At 41.3% G+C, this 17020-nt stretch overlaps 1 protein-coding gene across 3 annotated transcripts; it reads right to left on the bottom strand.

Moving 5' to 3' along the window:
* Positions 1 to 743: 743 nt before the first annotated feature.
* gtse1 (G-2 and S-phase expressed 1) lies at positions 744 to 16670 on the bottom strand. 3 transcript variants are annotated; one of them, XM_053427935.1, is made up of 12 exons: positions 16579 to 16670; positions 16264 to 16333; positions 16124 to 16181; positions 13857 to 14607; positions 12515 to 12676; positions 12267 to 12402; positions 11132 to 11533; positions 10273 to 10327; positions 7561 to 7782; positions 7202 to 7427; positions 5050 to 5166; positions 744 to 1100 (listed from the first exon to the last, which is right to left on the bottom strand). In XM_053427935.1, exons 2-12 carry the CDS (start codon positions 16283 to 16285, stop codon positions 1011 to 1013), a joined length of 2241 nt encoding a protein of 746 aa, XP_053283910.1. In that variant the 5' UTR covers positions 16286 to 16333; positions 16579 to 16670; the 3' UTR covers positions 744 to 1010. The 3 variants fall into 3 exon arrangements, with proteins under 3 accessions (XP_053283910.1, XP_053283911.1, XP_053283912.1); XM_053427936.1 differs by having other exon boundaries at positions 744 to 1097; XM_053427937.1 differs by having other exon boundaries at positions 11132 to 11413.
* Positions 16671 to 17020: the final 350 nt, after the last annotated feature.

Raw genomic sequence — 17020 nt, 5'->3', positions numbered from 1 at the left:
GGATTAGTCATCTGCTTTAAGCATTAAATAAAATGGGACTAAAACTTCTCACTGTTCGGCTACATGTGCATATTTATCATGTCGTAAATTAAAAAGCTAAGTATTATCAATAATGTCATATCAGATCCGTCTGGGATATTACATTCATGCATTAGACAAAACTTTAAAAAAAAAAAGCTAGATTTTATTTGCTAAATTTTTAATTGACAAACTCTATCACAAACTGTTGGCTGGCAATAGAATGTTGAAAGTAATTGGAATAGAAATATACAATAAGAGGTCACCTTGTTTTAAATGACAGGTAGTAATAGTTGAAGGTTCTGGTATTTTCTCTCTTGCTTCATACTTGTCTGGAAGCACAGACACTTACTGACAGTTGATTTCTCCAAGTAAGAATCTTTGTCTTTATTCTCTTTTAAGATACAAGCCCACACGCCAACAGTTACCAACAACACAGTGTTCTGCAGATGATAAAAAGACCACAAATACATTTGTCTTGCCAAGTGTCCTTATATCTCAAAACAAAATAGAGAGGGAAATTTGGTGCTGCTTGATTGGATTTAAGGGAACTGTTGGGCCTTGGTGGACGACTGTGCCGTACTAAGTGCCATTGTAGTTCTGAAGTGAAAGCGACTTGTAGTCATTTTAAACGGCCGGTTTCAGTTAGGTTATGATAGGGACTCAGAAACTGTCAATTATCAGGTTTCAATGTGGTGGACAGAACAGAGACAGGAACATCAGTATACAGTAGTGACAATAACATTTATTCAAACATTAATAAGAGCGCAGAGACAGAGACGATGAAAAGTACAGTCAGGTGCAGAAAAACTTCAGCATCCTCTGAATATTTTCATAATTTAAAACATAATACTCAGAATTCAGTAAAGATTTCACTGATTCAAAACTCTGTTGTCGTCTTAACTGGATCATCAGAGTTTCTGGAGACAGAAACCTGATGAGTCCAGTTTACTGCAGAGGCCAGCAGGTCCACGTGTTCAGGAGGATGTGGATCAGAAGGAGAGGTTGATGAGCGGAGCGTTGTTTTCCTTCTTGTCTTCTGGACTCCACCTGATGAGCGGAGAGCTCAGGTCGATCAGCTGCTTTAAACAAACAAAAACAATAAAAAATTTACTTTTTTAATCATGAATTTTACTACATCTCCTCTAAATAAGACAAATTCTTTAAGAGCAGGTTTTGTGCACGGGGGAACTAGACAATGTGAAGTGTTCATCCCTTTTTTATTCCAAAAACATTAGCACTGGTCTGGCAGCCAGAGATCCCTTCACTTGCCAACCCTTATAAAAACACATTTGTTGTTGTGTTACAAATTTGAAGCAACATCAGCCCCAATCAATTCATTCACTAATTGATTGAAGTAACTTGAAGGACTATCAGCAGTTTTAAAAATGGACAAACGACTTTAAGATGCACTAATTTCCCCTCTATTTCTAATCCTTTTAGTTAAAAAATTAAGTGATGAATTTCATATTATTTGATCAGTTTAAAGGGAGTTTTACCACTTAAAGCTATGCTTATAATCCAATATATACTGTAAAACGGATTGATTTATCCACTTGTTATACCTGAAATTAATTTAAATCATCTTCTCTAAATAATCACCAACATGTACACTACGTTCAAAAGTTTGGGGTCACCCAGACAATTTTATGTTTTCCATGAAAAGTCACACTTTTATTTATCGGATGAGTTGCAAAATGAACAGAAAATATAGTCAAGACCTTGACAAGGTTAGAAATAATGATTTTTATTTGAAATATTAATTCTGTTCTTCAAACTTTGCTTTCGTCAAAGAATGCTTCATTTACAGCAATTACAGAATTGCAGACCTTTGGCATTCTAGCTGTTAATTTGTTGAGGAAATCTGTAGAAATTTCACACCACGCTTCCTGAAGCCCCTCCCACAAGTTGGATTGGCTTGATGGGCACTTCTTGCGTACCATACGGTCAAGCTGATCCCACAACAGCTCAAGGGGGTTGAGATCTGGTGACTGCGCTGGCCACTCCATTACAGACAGCTTACCAGCTGCCTACTTCTGGCACTAGTTCCTGCATAATTTGGAGGTGTGCTTTGGGTCATTGTCCTGTTGTAGGAGGAAATTGGCTCCAATTTAGCGCTGTCCACAGGGTATGGCATGGCATTGCAAAATGGAGAAATAGCCTTTCTTATTTAAAATCCCTTTTACCTTGTACAAATCTCCCACATGACCAGCACCAAAGCAGCCCCAGACCATCACATGACCTCCATCATGCTTGACAGGTGGCGTCAGGCACTCTTCCAGCATCTTTTCACTGTTCTGCGTCGCACAAATGTTCTTCTATGTGATCCAAACACCTCAAACTTTGATTCGTCTGTCCATAACATTTTTTTCCAATCTTCCTCTGTCCAATGTCTGTGTTCTTTTGCCCATATCCATCTTTTATTTTTATTGGCCAGTCTCAGATATGGCTTTTTCTTTGCCACTCTGCCTAGAAGGCCAGCATCACTGTAGACGTTGAACCTGGCGTTTTGCGGGTACAATTTAAAGAAGCTGCCAGTTGAGGACCTGTGAGTCGTTTATTTCTCAAACTAGATACTCTAATATACTTGTCTTCTTGCTGAGTTGTACACCGGGGCCTCCCACTCTTCTTTCTACTCTGGTTAAAGCCCGTTTGTGCTGTTCACTGAAGGGAGTAGTACACACCGTTGTAGGAAATTATCAGTTTCTTCACAATTTCTCGCATTGAATAGCCTTCATTTCTAAGAACAAGAATAGACTGGCGAGTTTCACATGAAAGTTCTCTTTTTCTGGCCATTTTGAGAGAATAATGGAACCCACAAATGTGATGCTCCAGATACTCAACTAGCTCAAAGGAAGGCCAGTTTTATAGCTTCTCTCAGCAGCTAAACAGTTTTCAGCTGTGCTAACATAATTGCACAAGGGTTTTCAAAGGTTTTCTTATCATCCAATAGTCTTCTAAGGCGATTAGCAAACACAATGTACCATTAGAACACTGGAGTGATAGTTGCTTGAAATGGGCCTCTATACACCTATGTAGATATTTCATTAAAAACCAGATGTTTCCACATAGAATAGTCATTTATCACATGAACAATGTATTTCTGATTAATTTAATGTTATCTTCATTGAAAAAAACAGTGCTTTTCTTTGAAAAATTAAGTGAACCCAAACTTTTGAACGGTAGTGTACACAAACATGATTTTGCTTGGATTGTGGAAATAGCTCTGACACAACATTGACATATTGTTGGTCTCTACTTACTCCGGAAGGAAATATTTGACTCTTCAGCTGCTAAATGCTAGCCTGGATGCCAGACGAACATTAGCCCCCCCCCCACAACATTTGAGGTCGGGAAGTTCGGTCTGGCATCGCTCTGTTGGGGAGAAACTATGCCCGAACAGAAGCTGTTCGGACCAATCAAATTGTCAGGGCAGGCTTTATAAGATGATGGACAGATGATCAACAGTAACGTGATCAACCACGTCACCGAAGAAATGGGCATCACGGCGATGCAACTCGGCGTGCACGAGGTGGACATTACCAGCGGCCGTTGCCAGCTCCTTTTCGGAAGCCCGGAATCCTGGCTGCTGAACAAGAAGTGGAGGGACATGCTAGGCCCCGATGTTTTTCAAGCCAACGTAACGCCGGGTTCACACCGGACGCTGAAGCGGCGCAAAAGCGACGCATAAGCGCAGCGCCAAGCCTTAAATAACAGCTGGCTCCCATCCACTCCCATGTTAAACCTTTGTGCGGGTCACACCGGAGGCTGAAGCGCCGCGCTGCACCAAGACTTCCTAGCGCCGTGCAGCGATCGTTTTGACATGTTTTATATGATATAAATGATCAAATATGCTTCCGTGTCCGGTGTGAACCCGGCGTAATAGGTATCGTCCTGGATGAAGTTCATGTCACTTACCAATGGTAAGAGAAAGTCTAGACTGTCTGACTTAGTAAATAACTCACAATGCCGTGATATGAATCAAATGTTGTAAACATAGTATCATAGGTGTCGATTAAGTAAGTTCGCTTGAGTTCTGTTGACAACAACTATGCGTCGCTTAACATAGGTACTAGCATACTACGTTGCTCTGATTGGTTCTAGGTCTATCCAATTGAGCGAAGAGGCATTTTTTATCCTGGTTCGGTTGAAACACGCCCCATAATCACAGCCCAATGGAGCAGAATCAGACTCATATTCTGACTAGAATTATGAGTATGACAACGTCAGGCTAGCTAAATGCTCCACTTGAGTAAAGAGTGGACAGTTTTATTTCTCTCTGAGGAAACGGATGAGTGCTGCAGCCGAAAACGACACAGAGAGCGGTGAGACTGAACATAGCCGTTAACGCTGTGGCTTGGATGAAACAACAAACTGAAAATCACACGGCCGTTTTCAGACACGAACTCTGGATAATACCTGGGACCAATTGTCCAGATTTTTGCACTTTGCTTTTCACATGTGAGGAACGCAGCTAGAGATTGTGCGGGTCGGACGCATTTCCAACAGGTAAACGTTCAGAATATTTAGGTGCTAATTGGCATCTGGGTAGAAAGCAAGTGTTTTGGTTTACAGCCCATAAACTGCGGCATCTGCCCTTATGACCAGAGTTCTTGGATCTCATTGTCTTTGCTAGTTGGCATCTTCTCCTACATGTATGGCTCCTATTCTTCATCCAGAGATATTAGCATTATTTTTATCACGTGTAAGAAATATCATCAACAATGCCACGCGATCGCGGTGAATCCTCTGGAAGATATCTGGCTGTGTTCTTGCAATGAATCTCCGCATTATTTGACTCAGCTATTTGCGTTCTCACATACAGCTTTACATACATTTTTTGTGTGCATGTCTGAAAGCTAGTTATGAAGCTCTGTGAAGCTGAATAGCTACACACTCAAGTGATAATTCTCTGTAGGCTTACGAAGGCCTGTCCACATACTTATGGACTTTTAGCATAACTTCACACATTATTGCTATGAAAGTGTTACAACATATTGTCTGTGAATATAAGCGGACGTGAGGCGTTACCTGAGTTGTGGTGCAGGTCTTGCCATTGGTCCGGATCAAGTCGGGGGTGTTGTTTAGGTCAATGAGCAGTTTCTCTTGAGGCTGCAGAGTTGGAGCTGGAAGATCCAACAGGAGAATCTGTAGATAGAACAGAGGGTGATGAATATCTGTAAGGTAATGCAGAAAAATCCAGCCACCTTGGCACAAACAAATAGGACACAAACAAATTATAACATCTCTTAACTCTGGACTGAACATGATTCAATGAAAAAATTTGTTTCAGAAAATTGATTCATAAATAAGTGAAGAGACAAGACACATTGTCCTGATCAGATTCAAGTTTTGTGCCACCATAATTGTTTTTACTCAGAACCAACAGAGAACCAACACCTGAGATGAGACCAAGTCTGACAAGGCTACAGACTAGAAAGAGACAGACAAAACACGTTAAGAAGCTTCACTGACAGACCTCAAACTTCATCGGGATCAAAAGCTGGAACAAGACGAGGCCACAAAATGTGGACACCAAAATGCTGTGACCAACAAGATCGAATCCTCTAATGAGTTTACAAACTGCAACAAGACGAAAAGCGGTCAAAAAACATAAACGTTTTATTATTTAAATAATAAAATCAGACAAGGTCAAACCTTTCTGGAAATGCACTTCCGAAGTAACATTATATTCTGACAGGGATTTAAAACTCTAGATTGTCACTACACTTACAGAGACCTAGCCTGTTCCAGATCTGAGCTCAGCGTTTGATTGGAACAGAGTTTGGGTTAACATACGTTTAGCCTCCAGAAGCCCTGAACACCAGCAAATTCATTATAATTTAATACCATAGCAAAACAATTCCTGACCCTCCTCGACCTTTGTCCCTTGAAAAGTAACAGGTAGGGGAGAGCGGGGTAATGTGAGACATCGGGTCATGTGAGAAACCCCCTGTATCTAGGCAACAGAACACATTTGTGGTCATTTGGCCATTATGTTTTCAAGCCCCTCCCATTCCCCCCCTTGCTATGAAGGAGGAGTTGGTGCTGGTGCTGTGGAAAGTATGTTTTTTCACAAAAATGTGTTTTTTGCATGTAAAAGTAAATTTTCTTGCTTTGAACTTAATCAACTTTTGTGTCAAAACAAATTGAATCAGGTAGAAAAACTTATATCATACACCTCTCGCAGAGATGGAGAGTGCAGCCGCTGAGGTCATGCAAGGAAAGAAGTCCTTAAGAAAATTTGGAAGGGATAGAAATATTGATAAGAAAATAGAGAAAGGGAAAGTAAAATCAGTAGCCTGGGGTGCCGTAGCTGAGGTAAAGAGAATATTCACAGATGAGATGGAGGAGGAGCTTGCCAAACACTTGAAACAACTAGCTAACCAGTTCCATGGCCTTGCTCCAGTTAAGTGCCGTGAACTGGCATTTGAATACGCAGAGAAAAACAATATCCCTGTCCCTGCCAATTGGACAAAGAAACAATGTGCAGGTAAGCTAGGGTGTGCAAGAGATCACATGAATCATAATAATCATAAATGTGCTTAATTGACCAATCCCCATGATTCTGTTACTAGTCCGATATTAGTGGTTGCCAATCTAGCTGTCGGGATTTTTAACTATTACAACATGTGTTGTTATGGTAGTTTTAAAGTGGAAAAGGTAAGTGGATCTTGTGTCTCACTTTTCCCCCGCTACGGGGGAAAAGTGAGACACAAGACCACTTTTAAAAAAACAATCATATTTTCACTGCCCTTTGTGCTGAAGACATTCTGATCATTTCCATTGCTAGAAAATATCCTGAATTACTGGGAAATGTGTACATTTGACTGATATATCATTTTAGCTCGCCCCTCATAAATGCTGAGTGTACTAAAAATGTAAGTCGCTTTGGACAAAAGCGTCAGCTAAATGACATGTAATGTAATGTAGAGGGGAGCAAATGTGAAAAAAAAACAAAAAACATTACCCCGCTCTCCCCTAGTCATTTTCATGCCGGTTCTGGGAGATAGCTCCAGTGTTGCGCTCCTGGAAGTTGGTCGCCTCTAACCACCCCAAGCTGTTTGATATCAAACTTGATCACAAAGAATTTGAAAGCTCTCAAAATGTACTACCTTCCTCGCAGTCATGGGCAAATGATTAAAACGGGTAACACATGTGTGTTATGAGCGTGAGCTCTGACCTCCTCTGCCTTGCTATTGCTTTCCTCTGCAGTCCCCAGTTCGATCAGGTTTTGAATGGGCTCTGATTGGACCTGGCTCGGTACGTTAGGGTCCATGCTCTCTGACTGTTCAGGCTGTGGAGCACTGCAGGGTGGGCCATCAGGGGGCTGTTCCTCCTCCAGAGAGAAGGGCTGAATATCCGGGGCATCAACAGGCTCCTCTTCCTGTAAATTTACAGGGGCGGGGCTACACAGGAAGACAACACAAAACAGAGGTAAATGAAAGATTTAGCACTCTACATGTTTTCTCATGGTAACAGCCAGGAAGCAATGGGGTGAGCAGCTTTTTTATTCGTCAACTGCAGATTTAAGGTTCTCACCTGCAGCTACTTTCCATACCGTCAGCGCTTGGGGCGCTGTCAGTATCAGAGGTGGGCGGTGGCCTGGCAGGCCGGGTCTTGGTGGGCGTGGGTGTGGGAATAGAAGACATTCTGTGCCTCAGTGGGGTGGGAAGGGCAGAGGGACGGCGCGCCTTCATCTGCAGAGACTTGCATCCCCCAGGACAGGGTGTCAGAGGACCTGCAGTAAGCTTCTGAGGAAGACTACAGGAGAAGAGGACCATAAGTGATGGCAACAGCCAGAAACTTAATAGTAGGTTGAATAAAAACCCAATAAACACAACTGGAGATCTCAGACTGAGGCTACACAGACTGGTAGGAGCGATGATGTTGTAGTAGTGAAAGTTCTTTACACTTATGGTATCCTTTCATTCATTTCTTTAAAATGATCTATGGATACATATGACTTTTCTCTCTTGGTGCCAACCTGTCGAAATTCCAGTAAGGCGCCTCTGTGTCAAAGATATGATGCATGTTAAGTTATTTGTGTCGGACTGACATGAACCCCTTTTTCTTGACCAGTTGATGGACTGGACAACAGCCTGCATGGTGTCGGATCAGAGTCCTTAAAGGGATAGTTCACCAAAAAAATTCACTCTTATCTATTCCCTACTATGCTGATGGAGGGGTGGGTGAATTTTTTGAGTCAACTCAAACCTTCTGGAGAGTCAGGGGTAAACAGGTTTCCAGCCAAATCAAATTGGAGTAACAGTGGTAGATTTTTCAAACGTAAAAACAACAGAAAAAAACATAACATGCCTCCATACTGCTCCTATGGTGTCCCCAGAGTGTCCGGAATTCCTCGAAACGACATAATTTTTACCTATTTTGAGGCCTAAAAGTCTGCTAGCGGAAGTAGCGATGCTAGAAGAAATAGAGATGCTAATGCTTATTTCAATGCATCACACCCATAATTTCCTGTATTACTGGACATAGCTGTTTTTTCATCAGTTAATTACTTCAGTCAGACAAATATGAACTCAACTTTTATTAAGAAAGTGCTTTAAAAAAGGTAATAGAGAATAACTGTCATTACAATCGTGCTGTAATTTACAAAATAAGGTTTAACCCTATAACTAAGTGCTCTCCACGCTGATTGGACATTCATTCAGTTTAGACTTGTGTGCTGCACCTTAAAAAGACCAACTCTGATTATAGCCTTTACTGTAACAAGGTGGCCCCACCCAGCCCCCCTTAGCAGTGCCTCTGCACTGAGGCGCATTACTCGACTGATCAACAAGTGACTCTGCTCCTCTGATGTATTCTAAACACACACCTAGAACACATCTTTATAAAAACCTGAATTCATATTTATGTTCCTCGATAACAATTGCAAAAAAGAAGTTAAAACTCTGGGTTGTGTTATAACCTGCAGAAGGAACTTCTCGTCTGCAGGTGTGTGTTTGTGCACGTGTCTGCTCGTCTCTGTTACTCTTTACGCAAACTGATAATCACATGTATTTAGTTAGTTATCGATGATGTGGGATCAAGTAACCGGATCGTTCCGGTTACTGTAGCCCTGATGTCCGGACTATGCGCATCACGGTATGTCTTGTGTTGCATACAGGCTTTAAACATGTGTCTAATAAACTCTGGAGCGAATCAAACAAACAAAGTAAATATCAGTCCTGTATGTTTCCTAATAACTTGTAATCAGTGTTTAATGGTAAAATGTAAAGTGAGCGCAGGTCAGAGGGGGAGTGAGTCAGAAACAGACTCACTGTTCTACGAGACAGATATAACTGTGGTAAGAATGTCTCCATACATCGTATAAAATATATTCTCCTCAACCCTTCAGTGTTTTGTGCCTATTTGTGTCAGTATTGATTAAGTGGATCAGATCCAGTTTCATCAGAATGTTCGATGTAGCAGTTACAGAGAAACTTATTTAAAATTTGGAGCGGTGCTTGCGTCCTCCTGATGAATGTAAGTACAATATTCTATTTTAGCTCAGTTTTTGGTCTCTACACACCTGAAGATAATAGGTGACTTTTTTAGCTGCCAAATGGTCAAATATGTTTACCAGCTACGCTCACCGTCTTTGCGTGCCAATAGTCCAGGCAAAGTAACACATTTTGGAGCCAAAAATCGAAGTAATTGTAGAATAATTTTTTCCAGCATAGATCATTTTTATGAGCTGTCCAGATCAACATACTAAAAGTCCATAGAAATCCTAGTTGAGGAAATATGTTTAATTCTCATCTATCCGAGTTGTGGGCCAATAAGGCCAGGCAACAATACACCCCATTGGGGCTATGTTTTTCCTTTACTCCTATCAAAATGAAACCTTACACAATGAAAGTACCAATGAAAAGTAAAAAAAGTTTTATTACAAGTTTCTTTGAAAATGAATTTGACTTTTAGTATGTTGTACCAGGAATTCTTAGGACTTTTAGTATGTTGTTCTGGACACCTCATAAAAATGATCTATGCTGAAAAAAATTATTTTAAACAATAAGTTTGTTGTAAAAACGCTCCTTTGCCACTACAATGGCTGATGAGCAGGTAGGCTAAGCTTTTAAGGGCTTTATTTGGGAAACAGTAACTTACCTAAGACTGTATAAACAAGGATATCACTGCACTACTTGAACACATTCAGCAGTTTTTTTGTGATATTTTCATGGACATAAAAGATAGTATTTTACCACAGATGACACTTTTCCAGTGAAAGTTGTGTAGTATGATGTTACCGACCTTTCCATGCTGCTCGCTGACACCATTCTCGTTGGCTTCAGCATCTTTGGGACCCCTGGTGATGAAAAAAGAACAGACACAGGTGTATTAGAGAATCAAATACAGAAACTGAAAACTAACTTAGTGTGACCTAAAAGATTTGATTCAAATCATATTTGTTCTGAAGGAGAAGAGCAGCAGTGAATCGTATGGTACTTAAGGCATCAAACTGTCTAATTGCTTTTGGTCTATTTTACTAAAGAACCACATTGAGATTGTATGCAGGAAAAAATTAAATTAAACTGGTACCATTGTTTGTTCTATTGCAGAGGCCTGAGCATTTTATTTTTTAGATGGAATCAGTATTTATACTCACAGTACATTGCAAGAGTAAAGTGAGGATGCTCTAAACATAATGTAATAGCTAGTTTTTATTTATCAATTGACTAGATGCAAAGTGCAGTTCACAAAAACAACTTATATTTTCTGCCTCTAAAACAGCAGTTTTCCTTGCAGTTTCTCAAGGTACTTTGCAGGATGTTTGTCTGTGGATTTAGATTTTAGACTCTGATACAGCAACTCTGTTCTTAGTAATTAGGTCAATAGAAAAATGCACTGGAGCAAAGTTTTTGATTGCCGACGATAATATCCTGCAGATGCCCCTAGACTAGGGCAAATAATATCCTGCAGATACAGGGGCATCTGCAGGATATTATTTGTCACTGTAGCACTGTGACATATAATGCTATTATTTGTCACAGTGCTATAGTGTGGAGGAGGAGCTTAGTTTAAAGTAGCATAATCTATATTTCTGTCACTTAACAAAAATCGAAATTTTCTGAATTTCTGAAACAGCTTGGTCATTCACAGCATCTCTCACCATCTCCGTGTTGGTCTCCTCTGGCTCCTCCGCTGGCAGTTGGTAGTATTTGAGCCTCAGGTTTGGGTTTGGCTTTCAATCCACTCTGCGGGCGGACAAATGCGGTGGGGGGGACGGAGCTGGTCCTCTGCAACATTCTCTTGGCTGGTGTCAGCTGGAGGGGTGTGGCCTCAGCTCTCTTCAGTGACGTGGACCTTATTGCTTTGAAGGGCTCCACATCAGACAGCTTCCTAGCCTGCATGGACAGCGAGCGCCTGCCTCCAGTGGTGGAGGATGTTGGATCTGCAGTGGCATAGACAGTGGAACGACATGGTTTGCTGGGATTTGCCAGCCTGTTGATGCTATTGGGAGCAGGGCCAGTGGTGCTGCTTAGACTCCGGTTCAGAGATGAGTTCAGTTTACCTGAGATTAAAAAAAGAAGAAGAAAACATCTGTAAAGAAAATCGAGCTGCTGCGTGCTCTCATTGGATAAGAGCAGGAAAGCCATCTTTGAAAATCAAAATGTACGCATAAATGAATGCGCAGAATCACCCAATCCATGTACCCATACCCTCCACTCTGACCTGCTCTCACTTGAACTAATAAACACCCATCAGTAGTTCAGGACCTGATCAGTACATGAAGTAACTTAGTGTTTGTTTGATTTGCTCCAGGCTCCAAATTGTTTAATGATAAAGCTTATCTTTTAGTTTATGTTCTAAAAAACATCATCCTTTATTTGCTCAGAGGTATAGCAACGAGACAGCCAAATGGAATTACGTTGTGGTATGTTTTTTGTTTGATTTTATGTTATTTTTCAATCTTAATAAGGCCATCATTTGGAGTTGTCATCAATAAAACAAACTATATGTATATATCCGCCTTCTGTCATTTATCTTTCCAATGCCCCAACAATATTCAGAGAAAATAGTGATTTTTCGATCAAATTGACAAATGGTGATTAATCCTAATTAATCCTCAGCTACCCTGTGATTAATCTGATAAATCTTTAGCGTTTAACAGCCCTACTGAGACGACAATGAAATTGAAGAGTTTTTAGCAGGAGGCCCATAAATCCTCAAACAAGTTGAAGTAACGGCAAGAGACTGCGTCATTTAGGTCGCAGTGGAATAAAAGCGGTTAGCAGTTAGCATACCTTTAGTGGGGGACACAGACAAACTGGAGTTGAAGCTGGAGACTGAGGACGAGGATGACGATGTGTTCTTCCTGTCTGCCACCCTTCTATTCTGAAGTGGTGGAGCTTTCACTCCTGACAGGTTCCTCACAACATTCTGATGAAATGAAGAAAAATCAAACAAACACCAGATTCATTGACTGTGCTTGACTGCAGTGTCTGATTCGATTATAAAAATTGTTTTGGCACTGCTGTTACACATTTGTTACCTTGGTGGGCGGAGCCAGCATGCGTTTTCCCAGCAGGCTGGAGTTGAGGGATGAGTCGCTGAGGTCAGAGGCCATGCTCGCCGAATCTGAGATTAGATCCTCGTAAGACTCCGCCCTACTGGAAGGATGAGAGGACGGGCTCCGTCTTCGACCCCCCACCACCTGAAGAAAAAGCAGACAGGTGACATGAACATAATTTCATTCATCTATTGTCTGAGCACTTCCAACACTGGGGGTTAGGACCCCAGCATTGGGGCACCAGGTACCACTGAGGGGGTCACAGATGATGAATATGAGAAGAAATATGAATAAAAAAAAATAACCCTAACCCTTTTTTTTTTACTTGGCTTGTGTTTGTATTAAACAAGTGAGATGTAATGAGTTAAAAAGTGACTTTTAAAAGTGAAAGGAAACGAGCTGTGTTACCATTTGACAAAGACCACTTTCCACTGTTGCCAAGGGGAAAAGTTTCAGATTAACTGCTCATCAAGAAAGCAGGCAAGCGGAAAAAATATTGTTTAGGTAAGAAATCACCAGTGATTTACAGGAGGAACATTTTGATTTGACTGTCGATGATATGAGAGTGAAAAAAAGGTATTCTATCACAGGACCCTTGTGAACTGACCCTGTCTGCTTTTTTAACCCACACCAAAGAGGTTCTCATTTCACCCATGTCTGTTTGAATAGCCGTTTTAAGACATGACCCTCCGGAGCCGGAGACTTTCTGAGCAAATGTTAGTAAATGAGGCCCAAAGTCTCCTCCGGAGTTTCTACTGACTTCATACTTGGCGGGCCAGAAAGACAACGTTTGCAGAAACTCCAGAGGCTCTCAATAGGACATTTTTGTTCACAGGTACAGTTTGGTACAGACCTGCAGAGAAACTCTAGACTAGAGGATCTCCACAGTTTAGTAAATGCGATGGAAATTTGAATAATTCGCCAACATGGATCAACAAGTGGCTATGGGGGCAAGTGAGTGAGCTGGGAACTGTCCTGGAGCTGCTCCCCTTCAGTTCAGTGCACCACCCATGTGAGGCCTCCTACATCAGTGCTGGTACCAATTTTTCATTGCCCTTTGTCCTACAACTGTACTATACTACTGAAAAAAACATAAAAATTACTCTTTAAAAACATATTTAAGGTATCATGCTCTGTACAACCTGATGGAAATGCACCAAGAACCCAGAAGAGTATTTAATATCAGGTTCTGGATACAGGCCACCAGTTGTTGAACAGACCAACAACATATATCTGGTGTTATGGGTTGACACAAGTTTGGTGTTTTATAAACTGATTGTTACTCTTGTCATCTGAAAAGTACAATATCAAACATCTCCCCTACTTTGCTCGGTGGTTGCAGTCTGGTCTTCTCCACTCTGCTCTTGCTGGCTGAACAGGAAGATGGTGGGGCAGCTGGTTTGCTTGGCAGCACGACACCAACGCCCAGTGCAACCTTCCCTCGCAGCACCATCCTTGGCTGAGCCTTTGCCACAGTGACGGGGCTGGATGTGCTGAGTCTCGTAGTTGGACGAGTGGATGATGCTGTAGAGGAAAGGCGGTTGGATGATGTGGTAGAGGAAAGGCGGTTGGATGAAGCCACATTGATGGAGGTGTGGCGGGTTGATGATGGTTTGTTGGTGGGAACACTATGGGCTATGTTGGCTCCGCTTCCCCTCAGCAGGCGGCGCTGGACAGCAGGGGGAAGCTCCTTCATGGGACTGTCCTGCACGCAGAAGGTCTGGCGTTTGATGGGGCTGAGTGCACTCGCAGTCTGACCGAGCATGTTCAGTTTGGCCACTTTGTCCTGGACGAACTCATCTCTGTGGTTGGTGGTGTTGTTGTTTGTGGTCATCGTGGTGGTCTCGCCAACCTCACGATGCGGCTGGCTCAGCTCGCTGTTCTGCAGCTGGGTGGCTAGTTTGAGTGCTTCCTGACATACAGACTCCAGCTGATCTTCAGTCAGCGGGCTCAGGCTCACCCGCTCACCACCGTCTAGGTCCTCGAGACGAGGTGCCACGTTCACCGAAGCACACCTCTCTTTATGGCTAACCGGACCTAGGAAAACCTCATCCTCGTCTTCATCACCTTTGAAGCTGCAGAGAGAAATGTCAAAGATATCACGGCTGAGAGGATCACAGACAAATAACTGAAATAATACATCAAAACAGAGATGAGGCTCAGCCCTGCAATCTGAGGGATGAAGAGGGAGACAGTTCCAAGCTCAGCAATAAATGTTGTAAATGATGAGCATAACCAACAATTCTATTGTTTTTTTCTTAAAGGGATAGTTCACTGAAAAAAAGAAATTCTCTCATTATCTACTCACCACTATGCCGATGGATGGGTGGGTGAAGTGTTTGAGCACACAATAAATGTATGGTGTTTCTGGGGTAAACAGTGTTGCAGCCAAATCCAAAACAATTGAAATGAACAATTCTTCAAACATATACAAACTACTGCTCCTGTGGTGTCATCAGGTGTCCATAGGCCCCAACATCCAAATTCAACTAGAAACATTTACATTTTTTTGCCTAAATATAGATTAGTGAATTGAAACATTTCTGTGAACTGTCCCTTCAAGGTCAATTTAATGTAAATCAAAACGCATATGTCACTACAACATTTATTGTTAATGAATGAGGTTGGTCGCTGGGATTTTCTTATACTTGCTTAAATAGATATTTTAATTTTTTTAATACTTTTTAACTAAATAAAAGTAATAAGCAATTAACCATATATTAAATGGTGAGAATAGAAAAGGAAAAACATTCCCACAGGGCTGAACTTAGCATTGGTCTGCCATAGGTGAAGACAAAGAGCCCAGTGGAGTAGTCTCTGGAAGTACTGGTTTGTCAGAAGATCAAAGAAAGTACAAAGCAGGAGGAACACCTATTTATTTGTGACAGTCAAATCAATAATAAACCAATCACGCAGAAGAAGTGTAATATATAAAATCATGCTACAGATTAGGAATGAAACGGTTATTCCTGCCAGATAGTTGCTACAGTGATTACCATGGTTATTTGGTTGTTACATTGACAGCATGAGCTGACTATGTTATATGTTACGATGTTACATGTTATATAGTATGTTATTTTTCTATTTCGTAAAGTCGTCTACTGCGTAGATGTTGCCTGCCATGTCACAAGAATTTCACTGCTCCGATGCCGCTGTCATTGGTGCATGTGACAATAAACTTTGATTTGATTTGATGAGCTGCTGGTGTTGTCCAAAAGTTGTCCACCTTCTCTCCTCTGCTTGTTTTCCGTTGTTATTTTATATTGTGATCAAAACCGGACATCGAATAGGTTTACAGATGGCTGTATAGCTCTTTCGTGCACACACTTTGTTCATAGTGGTTGTGCTGTTTTTATATGTACATTTGATTTAATTACTACATTTTTCATTGTTAAACTAAAAGCTTCTTTAACAAGCTGAATTATTCCTCCTTCAATGTTAACGCAACACGTCTGATGTGGTGTATATTTTTTAAAACACTGCTTTTATACCGACAACCATGATCATTTGGGATAACTTATATCCGGGTCGAGCTCCAGGGAGCAGCTTTACAGTTACAAGGAGCAGACACACTTTACATGTGCTTCCTACCTGGCAGGTGACAGAGAAACATCGAAGTCCAACGTCTCATCTGGCAGAAAGAACAGATCTGTCCAGAAACACAAAAACAGTCCATGAGGCAAAGGAACAGCACGTTAGCGGTGTTTAATTCTGACTCAACGTTAGCTTACCGACGTTAGCTCGACAATCCATCCCGCTGCTGGTGCTTCTCTGTGTGAAACGAAATGACCCGGATCAGACCTGCAGCGGCACATTCAGCTCTGACATTAAACCACAATCACTTTACTTTACACCTAAATCACACACAAGGACGTTAGCTTTCACGCTAACTTAGCTAACGTTAGCTAGCCCGTCATTTGTCCACGTAAACCAAACGGTAAGTGACAAGAGTTTTAAACTGAGAATTTAAACAGTGAGTTGCTTAATTCAGCGGAAAACACGACCCGCACCGAGCTCACAGTTTAAATCAAGTAAAAGTTACAAACCTCAAATGATCTGAAAACGCACAAATCAGCGACACGAAAACATACAGAGGTACCCGACTAATTCAAATCTGCTGCGTCGCGGGTCACATGACTCAAACGGAGAAAGCCATTGGTTGGAGGGATATGACGCAACCGGCAAGGGGAGTTGTGGGTATTGTAGGCTTTAATAAAAAACCATGGACTGTATAGGTTTTCTTCCGATTTTATAAACCTTAATTTATGTAAAGATTATAAAGCTTTGTAGCTGATTTAAACATTTGATTCCCATGAAATAACTTTAACTGAACTTTCACATTAACACAGAACAAATCCCATTAAATAAGAAAAGAAACCATTATATTATATTAATATAAATTACCTAATTGCCATGACGACAAAGTTAATCTAAAACTGTATTTATTTACCAAACCTGGTGCATTTGAGTCTGCATGCTGCTCATTTG

Source organism: Pleuronectes platessa, chromosome 7 (genome assembly GCF_947347685.1).
Source record: "Pleuronectes platessa chromosome 7, fPlePla1.1, whole genome shotgun sequence".
NCBI lineage: Eukaryota > Metazoa > Chordata > Actinopteri > Pleuronectiformes > Pleuronectidae > Pleuronectes > Pleuronectes platessa.
Note: the sequence above shows the minus strand (reverse complement) of the source record. Positions and strands in the feature narration are given on the sequence as shown.